The 15,086-nt window shown below is 40.2% G+C and overlaps 1 protein-coding gene across 4 annotated transcripts in view; it reads left to right on the plus strand.

The window, feature by feature from the left end:
* Positions 1-15,086, plus strand: part of SPEG (striated muscle enriched protein kinase) — a 182,638-nt gene that overhangs the window by 89,084 nt on the left and 78,468 nt on the right. The window contains exons 2-3 of one of the 4 annotated variants that reach the window (XM_075284594.1): positions 11,545-11,587; positions 14,458-14,487. The exons of the other annotated variants lie outside the window; for them this stretch is intronic. Of the exons in view, the coding sequence (XP_075140695.1) occupies positions 11,545-11,587; positions 14,458-14,487 (73 nt within the window). The remainder of the gene's footprint in view (positions 1-11,544; positions 11,588-14,457; positions 14,488-15,086) is intronic. 4 annotated transcript variants of the gene reach the window in all.

Below are 15,086 nucleotides of genomic sequence, written 5' to 3' on the forward strand. Positions count from 1 at the left end.
GCAGCTGTCAGGGAGATGCATTCAGTGCTTTATGCAGATGCAGCTCCGTCTTATGTCCCTGGACGTGGAGGTGAAGGAGAAGAGAATGGATGTCACAGACAGTACGTCACATCTCCGCGTCATAGGCAGAATCTCAAGGGATATGTTCAAATTCAAAGCCCGTACAGAGTGTGACTCAGCAGCAGATACCGCAGCCCCCAGGAAACTCTGCCCACCTCCCTGCCTCTAGTCCACAGCTTCCTCTGTATCTTAAAATTGGAAAATCACAGCAAAGACTTGAAGACACTTCTATGTGAAGGCCAAAGACTTACAGCCAAATATAGGACTGCAAAAATAATAACCGCAGCAGAGCAACTATGAAGCTGCATTTCTATAAAGCCAAAGTCCCAATTGTGGACACAAAAGTGCAATTACATCACCTACACTACAAAAAATAGTGACAATTATAAAGTCCTTTACGTACAAGACTATAACTACTATAATACTGCTCCTATGTACAAGAATATAACTACTATAATACTGCTCCTATGTACAAGAATATAACTACTATAATACTGCTCCTATGTACAAGAATATAACTACTATAATACTGCTCCTATGTACAAGAATATAACTACTATAATACTACTCCTATGTACAAGAATATAACTACTATAATACTGCTCTTATGTACAAGAATATAACTACTATAATACTACTCCTATGTACAAGAATATAACTACTATAATACTACTCCTATGTACAAGAATATAACTACAATAATACTACTCCTATGTACAAGAATATAACTACTATAATACTACCTCCTATGTACAAGAATATAACTACTATAATACTACTCCTATGTACAAGAATATAACTACTATAATACTGCCCCTATGTACAAGAATATAACTACTATAATACTGCTCCTATGTACAAGAATATAACTACTATAATACTACTCCTATGTACAAGAATATAACTACTATAATACTACTCCTATGTACAAGAATATAACTACTATAATACTACCCCCTATGTAGAAGAATATAACTACTATAATACTACCTCCTATGTACAAGAATATAACTACAATAATACTGCTCCTATGTACAAGAATATAACTACTATAATACTACTCCTATGTACAAGAATATAACTACTATAATACTACTCCTATGTACAAGAATATAACTACTATAATACTACCCCTATGTACAAGAATATAACTACTATAATACTACTCCTATGTACAAGAATATAACTACTATAATACTACTCCTATGTACAAGAATATAACTACTATAATACTGCTCCTATGTACAAGAATATAACTACTATAATACTACTCCTATGTACAAGAATATAACTACTATAATACTACTCCTATGTACAAGAATATAACTACTATAATACTACTCCTATGTACAAGAATATAACTACTATAATACTGCTCCTATGTACAAGAATATAACTACTATAATACTACTCCTATGTACAAGAATATAACTACTATAATACTACTCCTATGTACAAGAATATAACTACTATAATACTACTCCTATGTACAAGAATATAACTACTATAATACTACTCCTATGTACGAGAATATAACTACTATAATACTGCTCCTATGTACAAGAATATAACTACTATAATACTACTCCTATGTACAAGAATATAACTACTATAATACTACTCCTATGTACAAGAATATAACTACTATAATACTACTCCTATGTACGAGAATATAACTACTATAATACTACCTCCTATGTACAAGAATATAACTACTATAATACTGCTCCTATGTACAAGAATATAACTACTATAATACTACCTCCTATGTACAAGACTATAACTACTATAATACTGCCCCCTATGGATCTGAGATGCAATCCTATGTGTTTGGAGCTGTTCCTTCCTGCACCTCCTTGCTCCTGGCTGTACGTCTGGGTCTTGCACGCTCTCTGGTTTATGAGACTGACAGATCAGCAGTTGGAGACAGAACTTTCTTGCTGTTTATTCTAATAAGCTCCTGCAATCTGATCAATTAGGATGTGTTAACTGTGCGTCCTCCCAACTGTGCAGTCACAATCTGTGAGGTTTGTGCGCTCGGTGCTCTGGGGTTTGTCTTGCAGACATGAGATGTATAACATTTAGAAATTCGCAGTTTGTGGGCGACATACAGGAAAATGGACAAGGGAGGGTGTGAAGTGTGAAGCAAGGTGTGAAAAACCTTCCATATGTGAATGGTAAACACAGAGATGGAATCTTGTACCTTATAGTGGGAGAAACAAAATATGAAATGCAATCACCTACAACAAGGCAATAACCTGATACATTCCGGTATACTACTATCATACTAGACCTCAGTTGAAAGGACTTTGTACTTATGTGGCATCACTCTATATTTTTTATAGTCCTCTGACCATATAATTTCCATAGTTCAATGCAGAGCTATTTAGGAGGAGCCTTAAAGGGAGTATGTCACCAGAACCAGCATATCACCCCAGCCCTGCAGATAGATAGGTTACTGTCACCAGAACCAGCATATCACCCCAGCCCTGCAGATAGATAGGTTACTGTCACCAGAACCAGCATATCACCCCAGCCCTGCAGATAGATAGGTTACTGTCACCAGAACCAGCATATCACCCCAGCCCTGCAGATAGATAGGTTACTGTCACCAGAACCAGTATGTCACCCCAGTCCTGCAGATAGATAGGTTACTGTCACCAGAACCAGCATATCACCCCAGCCCTGCAGATAGATAGGTTACTGTCACCAGACCCAGCATATCACCCCAGTCCTGCAGATAAATAGGTTACTGTCACCAGTACCAGCATATCACCCCAGCCCTGCAGATAGATAGGTTACTGTCACCAGAACCAGCATATCACCCCAGCCCTGCAGATAGATAGGTTACTGTCACCAGTACCAGCATATCACCCCAGCCCTGCAGATAGATAGGTTACTGTCACCAGAACCAGCATATCACCCCAGCCCTGCAGATAGATAGGTTACTGTCACCAGACCCAGCATATCACCCCAGCCTGCAGATAGATAGGTTACTGTCACCAGAACCAGCATATCACCCCAGCCCTGCAGATAGATAGGTTACTGTCACCAGAACCAGCATATCACCCCAGCCCTGCAGATAGATAGGTTACTGTCCCCAGACCCAGCATATCACCCCAGCCTGCAGATAGATAGGTTACTGTCACCAGAACCAGCATATCACCCCAGCCCTGCAGATAGATAGGTTACTGTCACCAGAACCAGCATATCACCCCAGCCCTGCAGATAGATAGGTTACTGTCACCAGACCCCAGCATATCACCCCAGCCCTGCAGATAGATAGGTTACTGTCACCAGAACCAGTATATCACCCCAGCCCTGCAGATAGATAGGTTACTGTCACCAGAACCAGCATATCACCCCAGCCCTGCAGATAGATAGGTTACTGTCACCAGAACCAGCATATCACCCCAGCCCTGCAGATAGATAGGTTACTGTCACCAGACCCAGCATATCACCCCAGTCCTGCAGATAAATAGGTTACTGTCACCAGTACCAGCATATCACCCCAGCCCTGCAGATAAATAGGTTACTGTCACCAGTACCAGCATATCACCCCAGCCCTGCAGATAGATAGGTTACTGTCACCAGAACCAGCATATCACCCCAGCCCTGCAGATAGATAGGTTACTGTCACCAGAACCAGCATATCACCCCAGCCCTGCAGATAGATAGGTTACTGTCACCAGAGCCAGCATATCACCCCAGCCCTGCAGATAGATAGGTTACTGTCACCAGAACCAGCATATCACCCCAGCCCTGCAGATAGATAGGTTACTGTCACCAGATCCAGCATATCACCTCAGCCCTGCAGATAGATAGGTTACTGTCACTATAACCAGCATCTCACCCCAGCCCTGCAGATAGATAGGTTACTGTCACCAGATCCAGCATATCACCCCAGCCCTGCAGATAGATAGGTTACTGTCACCAGACCCAGCATATCACCCAGTCCTTCACTTAGAATGCATGTTATACTGTGTTGACTGACACTAAACTTGGCTATATGAAAGAGTGAAGGGGAATATAATGACTTGGAATTTGGTATTTTTGTCACTATGATGAAGTATGTAAAGGAAAACTCAAGGGCATTTATCTAAAGTCACAAAGAATGGACATTTGCCCTGAACTGAGCCCGCTATGGCTTTGAAAACATCATTTTGTGCCCCCCGGCAGTGACAGAACATCAATAGATGTGGAATCCCCCTTTAGTTGCACCAAGCAGGAGTATTCAGGTAGCCGAAGGTGTCAGTGCGGGGTCTGCTGGGCAACCAGACATTGGAGTTTGGCTCATTTTCTCCTGGTTTTTAAAGAATTTGTCATAGCTCCAGCCATGTTTTATTTATACAATTCCAATGCGGTTATTGTGTAATATATTTTGCTGTGCAAATACAGAGAATTTGCCACTTATTGGTAGTTGTGCTGTGTACTCCGGTGAACAGCTGCACTGCGGGCTACTCATAAAATATTCAGTGCTCTAATATGTCAGAAGGGTTTAGTAGACCTGCCAGGTTCATAACTACACGCGGGGGATGTGATCTACAAATGTGCGACAGTCAGGGGCATGTGTCAGGCCTAGATTACTCCTGGTCATATGGCATCTGGTTTGTTAAATGCAAATACATGATTTAGGAGAAAAGTTGATACTTGAGCCCCCAAAATAATTGGGTGCAGAATGTTATTTCTATATGGCCTACATGTACCTATGAGGTTTTGCCTACCTGCTGTTTGTTTCAGTGACTGCTGCTTACTTTTACATCTGCTAGATTAGGATCCTGCAGTGACTCCATCTCAGCTGCATTGTCTATTGTAGTTATAGGTAGTCACAAATCTACATCCGGAACGCCAGAAAACTGTTGTGGTCTCTTCCTAATACTTCAGCTCTGTGTGTGAATATCAGCAGGATGGCAGTGTATGGAAAGATGAGTTTTGTTTCAGCAAGGAGAAAAAGGTTATAAACTACATGTGTCTACTAAAAGTACTGTCTGCTATGTACAAGTATACAACTACTATAATACTACCTCCTATGTACAAGAATATAACTACTATAATACTACCCCCTATGTAGAAGAATATAACTACTATAATACTACTCCTATGTACAAGAATATAACTACTATAATACTACCCCCTATGTAGAAGAATATAACTACTATAATACTACCTCCTATGTACAAGAATATAACTACTATAATACTACTCCTATGTACAAGAATATAACTACTATAATACTACTCCTATGTACAAGAATATAACTACTATAATACTACTCCTATGTACAAGAATATAACTACTATAATACTGCTCCTATGTACAAGAATATAACTACTATAATACTGCTCCTATGTACAAGAATATAACTACTATAATACTACCAACTATGTACAAGAATATAACTACTATAATACTACCCCCTATGTAGAAGAATATAACTACTATAATACTACCTCCTATGTACAAGAATATAACTACTATAATACTACCCCCTATGTAGAAGAATATAACTACTATAATACTACTCCTATGTACAAGAATATAACTACTATAATACTACCCCCTATGTAGAAGAATATAACTACTATAATACTACCTCCTATGTACAAGAATATAACTACTATAATACTACTCCTATGTACAAGAATATAACTACTATAATACTACCTCCTATGTACAAGAATATAACTACTATAATACTACTCCTATGTACAAGAATATAACTACTATAATACTACTCCTATGTACAAGAATATAACTACTATAATACTGCTCCTATGTACAAGAATATAACTACTATAATACTGCTCCTATGTACAAGAATATAACTACTATAATACAACCCCTATGTACAAGAATATAACTACTATAATACTACTCCTATGTACAAGAATATAACTACTATAATACTGCTCCTATGTACAAGAATATAACTACTATAATACTACTCCTATGTACAAGAATATAACTACTATAATACTACCAACTATGTACAAGAATATAACTATTATAATACTACTCCTATGTACAAGAATATAACTATTATAATACTACTCCTATGTACAAAAATATAACTACTATAATACTACTCCTATGTACAAGAATATAACTACTATAATACTACTCCTATGTACAAGAATATAACTACTATAATACTACTCCTATGTACAAGAATATAACTACTATAATACTGCTCCTATGTACAAGAATATAACTACTATAATACTACCAACTATGTACAAGAATATAACTATTATAATACTACTCCTATGTACAAGAATATAACTATTATAATACTACTCCTATGTACAAGAATATAACTACTATAATACTACTCCTATGTACAAGAATATAACTACTATAATACTACTCCTATGTACAAGAATATAACCACTATAATACTACTCCTATGTACAAGAATATAACTACTATAATACTACCTCCTATGTACAAGAATATAACTACTATAATACTACCCCCTATGTAGAAGAATATAACTACTATAATACTACTCCTATGTACAAGAATATAACTACTATAATACTACCCCCTATGTAGAAGAATATAACTACTATAATACTGCTCCTATGTACAAGAATATAACTACTATAATACTACCTCCTATGTACAAGAATATAACTACTATAATACTGCTCCTATGTACAAGAATATAACTACTATAATACTACTCCTATGTACAAGAATATAACTACTATAATACTACCCCTATGTACAAGAATATAACTACTATAATACTGCTCCTATGTACAAGAATATAACTACTATAATACTACCTACTATGTACAAGAATATAACTATTATAATACTACTCCTATGTACAAGAATATAACTATTATAATACTACTCCTATGTACAAGAATATAACTACTATAATACTACTCCTATGTACAAGAATATAACTACTATAATACTACTCCTATGTACAAGAATATAACTACTATAATACTACTCCTATGTACAAGAATATAACTACTATAATACTACCTCCTATGTACAAAAATATAACTACTATAATACTGCTCCATTGTACAAGAATAGAACTACTATAATACTACTCCTATGTACAAGAATATAATTACTATAATACTACTCATATGTACAAGAATATAACTACTATAATACTACTCCAATGTACAAGAATATAACTACTATAATACTACTCCTATGTACAAGAATATAACTACTATAATACTACTCCTATGTACTAGAATATAACTACTATAATACTACCTCCTATGTACAAAAATATAACTACTATAATACTGCTCCATTGTACAAGAATATAACTACTATAATACTGCTCCATTGTACAAGAATATAACTACTATAATACTACTCCTATGTACAAGAATATAATTACTATAATACTGCTCCTATGTACAAGAATATAACTACTATAATACTGCTCCTATGTACAAGAATATAGCTACTATAATACTGCTCCTATGTACAAGAATATAACTACTATAATACTACTCCTATGTACAAGAATATAACTACTATAATACTACTCCTATGTACAAGAATATAACTACTATAATACTACTCCTATGTACAATAATATAACTACTATAATACTACCTCCTATGTACAAGAATATAACTACTATAATACTGCTCCTATGTACAAGAATATAACTACTATAATACTACTCCTATGTACAAGAATATAACTACTATAAAACTACCTCCTATGTACAAAAATATAACTACTATAATACTGCTCCATTGTACAAGAATATAACTACTATAATACTACTCCTATGTACAAGAATATAACTACTATAATACTACCTCCTATGTACAAAAATATAACTACTATAATACTGCTCCATTGTACAAGAATATAACTACTATAATTCTACTCCTATGTACAAGAACATAATTACTATAATACTACCTCCTATGTACAAGAATATAACTACTATAATACTACTCATATGTACAAGAATATATCTACTATAATACTACTCCTATGTACAAGAACATAATTACTATAATACTACCTCCTATGTACAAGAATATAACTACTATAATACTACTCCTATGTACAAGAATATAACTACTATAATACTGACCCCTATGTACAAGAATATAACTACTATAATACTACTCCTATGTACAAGAATATAACTACTATAATACTGCTCCTATGTACAAGAATATAACTACTATAATACTACTCCTATGTACAAGAATATAACTACTATAATACTACTCCTATGTACAAGAATATAACTACTATAATACTACTCCTATATACAAGAATATAACTACTATAATACTACTCCTATGTACAAGAATATAACTACTATAATACTACTCCTATGTACAAGAATATAACTACTATAATACTACTCCTATGTACAATAATATAACTACTATAATACTGCTCCTATGTACAAGAATATAACTACTATAATACCTCTCCTATGTACAAGAATATAACTACTATAATACTACTCCTATGTACAAGAATATAACTACTATAATACTGCTCCTATGTACAAGAATATAACTACTATAATACTGCTCCTATGAGGGCTATATTTGTGATTTGGAGTGATATGGCGACATGGTTAGACTGTGGTTTGTTAATGTGTTGTGTGCAGTATTACATTTACCTCAGTGAGACTCTGCAGTGATGGCGGGGAGACTGCAGAGTGATGGGTAATCTCATTGTGATGTCTAAATGGGAGGTTGATGTAATAGTCGGCAGGTAATCATTTGATTTGTTTGCTCGCTGGAGAAGACGGGCCGGCTGCCAGCTTGGATCAGACAGACCTGGGTCATTGAGCTGTTACATCACAGACCGTTCTGCTCTTGTCTGATTCATGAGGAGCTGACAATGACCTGCCCTCACCTGCTGCTCTGTCTGTATGGCCGCACTACAAGCTCCTAGTACCATTCTGATCATCGAGTCCATTAGTGGCTCCATCAATTAACTTCTTCCTGTCTAATTGCAGGGGAGATACTAATAGCAATCTGTGCATGGTATGTAGTAGTTCAGTATTGAGAGCTGTGACCTCATCCACTTTGTGTTTTGGTGATATTTTCCTAAAACAATGAAAAAAAACCCAAAACCTAAAATCTTTGGGTTAACCTATTATTCACTCCATGTCCGTCAAAATGGACACTACATAGAGAACAGAGCTTTGTTTTGGCTTTGTCCACTGTGCGACTAAGTTCCAAACAATTTAGGTGGGGGTGTCGAATTTTAACTGTAACTGCCACTATTGTCACTAAAGGGTTAATTTTCTCTTTTCTGACAGTGGAAGGCTGTGTGCCATAAATCTTCTAACTTGAGGGTACCAGAGGGCAGGGGTAATACATTTACAATGCACAGACTGCCAGCTGTGAAAGGAAATCAGAATGGAGATCAAAGACGTTTATCCGGCCTTAGGCTAAGCTGACGTCTGCAGCGGAGTCTCCCTTGGAGCTACAATTGGGCCCAGAAGTCGGGAGCGGCCCACAGGACAACCTCACCACACTCAGGATAAGTTAAGTTCTGCAAATGGCCCTACGTTGGAGACTCTGCCATGGAAAAATTCAGAAATCAGAGGAGAGAAAAATCCTGTATGGACAGTATAAAATGGCGGACAGTGGGCGGATCCCATATGATCTATGGAATACGCCGGTGTCTGTGGGTAATGACTCTTTTTGCGCTCCGGCTCTCAGTTGTTCGGGTCCCCCTCTGGATTCGGACAATGGAAAACCCTGCGTAGAAGTGAACTTAGTCTCAGTGTGGTGGGGGTGACCTGTGGGCCCCCGGGCTCTGAGTCCAGTTGTAGCAGTGACTGTGGCGACTGCTACAATTGTTCCTGTGGGCGACATGTCGGTAGACCGACCTATTTACTTGCAATATCTAGAGCACTTACAGAATGACTGGTGCAAATAATGTAGAGGTTGCAACCCTTGGCTGAGCACTGCAGTCCCTTCACGTGGTCGATGGGTGCGGGTGCATAGAGTCCGACCTCCACTTATCTGGTACTAGCCTCTGCCCGCGACTTCGTCTGCGTGTTGTTGGTATCAAAGATCCGCCTATATTCAGCAAATTGCTGCCGTTGATGGTTTGCCTGCTCCGGCGTTTTGGCAGCTCTTAAGCTGTCCTGTTGCTGAACTCATTCCTCGCTGTGCTGTGCCCGTGATTGTTCTGGCATTGCAGCACCTCACTGGGAAGCCATATAATGAGCGTATTGTTGGTGTTGATAATCCGTCTGCTCCAGTGTTTCGGGAGCTGTCAAGCTGGCTTGCTGCTAAACTTGTTCCTCACGCCGTGCCTGTGATTGTTCCAGCATCTCAGCAGCTCACTGGGAAGCCATATAATGAGTATGTTGTTGGCGCCGATGATCCCCTCAGCTCCGCTTGAGGACAACTCTGTGACTTCTGGCTTCCTTCAGAGCTCTTGTTGTTTTAAAATTTTGCAACAAATTAGATTTTCTTTAAAAGTAACAAACTGCCAATTTGGATTAAAGGTGTTTTCTTATCCAGTGTGCAGATCAGATAATATGCAAATGCATGTACAGAATGGACTGAGGGTTAGCTGTGTTTACAAAGAGAGATAACGGACCTGGGACCTGAGATAAGCTACGGCAGGAGCAGTGTAATATAGTATGTGACCATAAATTCATAACAGTCGTGAAGCCATGTCATTTACAAATAGTAGCCGATGTGTTAATCGAGGTTACAAACTATCTTTGTGCCGAATTTCATCCAAATCCATTCAGCCGTTTTTGCGTGATTGAGGAACAAACCTCCAAACACACAAAAATTCCCGAATATCTAATATTAGTAGGATTAACCATAGGCCACTACTATTGTGATCCTAGAAAGCCACCTTATCTGTAATGGTCTGTAAGGGGATCGGATGACCTCTGCCCCATGCCAAATCTATAAGGGGTCTGCCACATACCCTGTGCTATTTAGTGATAGGGCTTATGGGTCCCTCTCGCTCCAGGGGATGAATTGGACTACGAGGTTTATAACTTGGCAGCCAGTACAAATTCTAGTAATCCGGCATCTCACTGGTCCCACGGCTGCCGGACTACTGGAATTTTAGAATATCGTGTAATGCCATCACCCTATCCCTATAGGATATTAGATTTTCCATCACATACAGATCAGCCGCACATCACTCAGACCCGCTAACAACAAGCGCCAGTGAAATCCCATCAGTAGCAGGCCTGCAGATTATCGCTCCCCCCACTGCGCTATGGGGGGGGGGGGGTCATTACTTCTCCTTGTTTTTCCATATTATCGTGCAGCGCTGTAAAGACCTTTAGCGATAGTGACAGGGTCAGCGAACCAAGAACTCCTACTGGAGTCGATATCATGTGATGCAATGTAAATCTCCTATCAACCTGTAGGTTACGAGCGACAACCCAGCCGGGGTCATTGTGAGGTTGTCGGCTGCCTCCCAGCTACTTTCCTAGTCCCTAATTCAGCTGCTTCTCTCTCTCCTCTGTAGAAATCAGGACACTCCCGGAGGGTCTTTGGACGATTTACTCATGGTGCGTTGCTTAAACATCATCCCATTGTGACGTTACCGCCATCATCCGACATCCCTTGTAGCGCTACATGTTGGCTCAGCATTCATTATCATATTCAGAAAGATCTATAGACAGAATATATGGTGGGTTTTCATTGTTTACCTTGGTCAGTCTACACACACGCCACCTATTTAGTAGTGGTGGTGCAGGGTATTGCAACTTCATTCCGTTCCACTGACTGGACGGAAGCTGTAAGGGGGAGTTCACACAGAGTAACGTGCCGCGTGATGTGGCACGTATACGCTGTGTGAGACTTTGCGGGCTGTATACGCTCCCATTGATTTCAATGGGAGCGTGGATCGTAAACGCCGCGTTATTTTGCAGCTGCAAAATTACAGCTGCAAAATAGCGCCGCGTATACGATCCCGGCTCCCATTGAAATCAATGGGAGCGTATACGGCCCGCAAAGTCTCACATGTCGTATACGTGCCACATCATGCGGCACGTTACTCCGTGTGAACTCCCCCTAACACTCTGCAGCACGGTGACTAAGTAGACAGCGTGACTAGAGCGAAGGAGGCTGCGGACATATGAGAGTCAGACCCCCGCCAATCTCGTATTGTTGGCCTGTTCTAAAGCTAGACTACCAAGATCCAAGAAAACCCCTTTAAGGAAAATACAGTATTTTGCATTTATAATACTGTGCAAAAGTTTTAGCCAGGTGTGTGAAAATGCTGTAAAATAAGAATGCTTTCAGATATATAAGGGTTAATAGTTTATTCTTATCAAAACGAAGAGAAATGTAAATCCCATCACTATTTGGTGTGACCTTTGCCCTTTGGAGGAGGAGTCCTGGAAGTGATGATCCGGCCCACAAAGATAGAGACCTGATGTCATCATCATCCAGTCTGTCTGGGACGACATGAAGAAAGAGACGGATTGGAGCAAGCAACATCTGCAGAAGATCTGGGCTTAGTTCTCCAAGATGGCGACGAGAACAACCTCCCTGCCCAAATACTGTCTGCAAGTACCGAGAAGAAGGCAAAGGGCAAAGGTCACACCGAATATTGATTCTTCGTTACAAAAACAAACCATTAACCCTTCTACACTATGTGATCAAAAGTATCCGGACACCCGGCTGAGAATGACTTACAAGTTGGTGGCGCCCTCCATGGGTAATGCTGGATACAATATGGTGTTGGCCCACCCTTAGCCTTGATGGCGGCTTCCACTCTCGCAGGCAGACGTTCAATCAGGTGCTGGAAGGTTTCTTGGGGAATGGCCGCCCATTCTTCACGGAGTGCTGCACTGAGGAGAGGTATCGATGTAGGTCGCTGAGGCCTGGCACCAAGTCGGCGTTCCAAAACCTCCCAAAGGTGTTCTATAGGATTCAGGTCAGGACTGTGTGCAGGCCGGTCCATTACAGAGATGTTATTGTGGTGTAACCACTCCGCCACAGGCCGTGCAGTATGAACAGGTGCTCCATCGTGTTGTAAGATGCAATCGCCAGCCCCGAATTACTCTTCAACAGTGGGAAGCAAGAAGGTGTTTAATACATCAATGTAGGCCTGTGCTGTGATAGTGCCACGCAAAGCAACAAGGGGTGCAAGCCCCCTCCATGTCCGATGGAGGGCGCCATGAAGTTGTAAGTCATTATCAGCCGGGTGTCCGGACACTTTTGATCACATAGAGTATTTCCTAAAGCCTTCTTACTTTGTTTCATTTATTCCACGCCCTGCCTAACACTTTTGCACATAGTTGTCTTTATTATTAGTACCAGATATCGGGTTTGGGGACGATTTCTACTAAAGTAAAAAAAGAAACAAAAAAAAAAAATGAAATATTGGCATCCAAAATAAGGCCGGGAATCTCCATGGTAACCTCTGCCTGACTGCGTACACCGAGCCGCTTATCTCATCTACATCCTGCGATCAGAAATAACACGGAGCTCGGAGCAATCTCCAAAACAGGTGGCAATAAAATCTGGGGCCATGATCTATAATATCACATCGAAAACCGGGACACAGCCTGAAATCTGGGTCACATGATGGGGGGGGGGGGAGGCTGCAGATTCAGATCTCCACCAGCGACAACTACTGTCTGGAGGACTCAGCGTGCCTATGTATTACATGGAATCACTGAGAAGGTGTAATACTGTATTTCTCCTGTAGGGGCGCTGTAGGGGAATTGAACATTAGCGCCACAGATTACTACAGTACAAACCATAGCTGCAGCTTTAGGTGCCCTATAGACTTGGATAGACCCAAGTTACACCCCCCTCGTCTTTAGGACGAAACGTGTGATCTGTGATTGTATCCGATATAGGAAATGCAATGATCAAAGGTTCCAAAATGGCCGATAACCCCCAGATCTTCCACGTTGATGTACACACCAGATGTCGTGCTCAGACTCTTGTTATCCCTGACAGTTCTCAGAAAAGCAAATGTTACAGACACAAGAGACGTCATTAATACAGATACAAAGAATCCACAGACACAATGGGCTTTATCCAATACGTCTTGTGTGGTCAAGACGTCCTTGCAAACCCTTCAAAGTACATGAGTGCTAGAGAAGCCGCTCTTGTGGCTAGAAACAGGGTTAACCCCAGACTCCTCCCACATGGCGGATATTACCCTGGACTTAGCAAATCAGCCCCTGCATACAATACATAGCTGTACCATGTGCCGGGGACCTCTAGAGGACAACCCCAGGAACTACAATGTCACAATGAGCATCCTCCAGCAGTTGTGTCACAGCAGCCTCTAGTGTTGGCAGGTGGAAGTGCTGCTTGCATGATTGTCATTGCATGGACTTGCATGCTGGAACTTCTTGGGCTGTTACTAACAGTTTGTGATATGTCTTTTTCTCTCGCTGCCCCTATGGAAGCGAAGTATTCCGCTCCTGCAGGAAACACAGCTATGGTAAGCGAAGTAATAATAAGCATGGCTTCTTATGTCTTATATGTCACATATAAGGGAATCCAATATCCATAGAGCAATCTAGTCCCTGTCCATGCTATCCTAGCCGTGTCTATATGATTAAATAACATGTTTGTCACCTGTTGTGTTCCACCGTCTTTACGCAGACCATAGGGGTTGTCACAGCCCCTCCCCAAATCTTATATGATCTGGCCTTATCTGTAATAATACTTCTAATACTGTCATAAAGTCTTTCAGTCTGTCAGCTATTGTCACAGGTGAATCCCTGGTGGGCCCCTGGCTGATACTTGCATGGCGCAGGACACTCATTCTACTTCATACAGAGACTCCTTGCACAGCGTCTCAGCCAGGCTATGTGTCGCTATATACACTGGGTAGATAATTTAGGAAAATCCCTTGTTTATTTTTGCATACGGTGGACACACTGGACGGTTGTGATGACACCTAAGTGCATAGCAGGCCCACCTTAGTCCCCGGGCCCGTCCTCTCTATCACAATATTGCAGTAAGTCACGGCAGACTCCTTTGGGCCACTTATCTCCAAGGTTTTCAACTTCTGCACCGACCTATAAAGTCGCTGCA

This window comes from Leptodactylus fuscus, chromosome 8, assembly GCF_031893055.1.
Source record: "Leptodactylus fuscus isolate aLepFus1 chromosome 8, aLepFus1.hap2, whole genome shotgun sequence".
NCBI classification, from domain to species: domain Eukaryota; kingdom Metazoa; phylum Chordata; class Amphibia; order Anura; family Leptodactylidae; genus Leptodactylus; species Leptodactylus fuscus.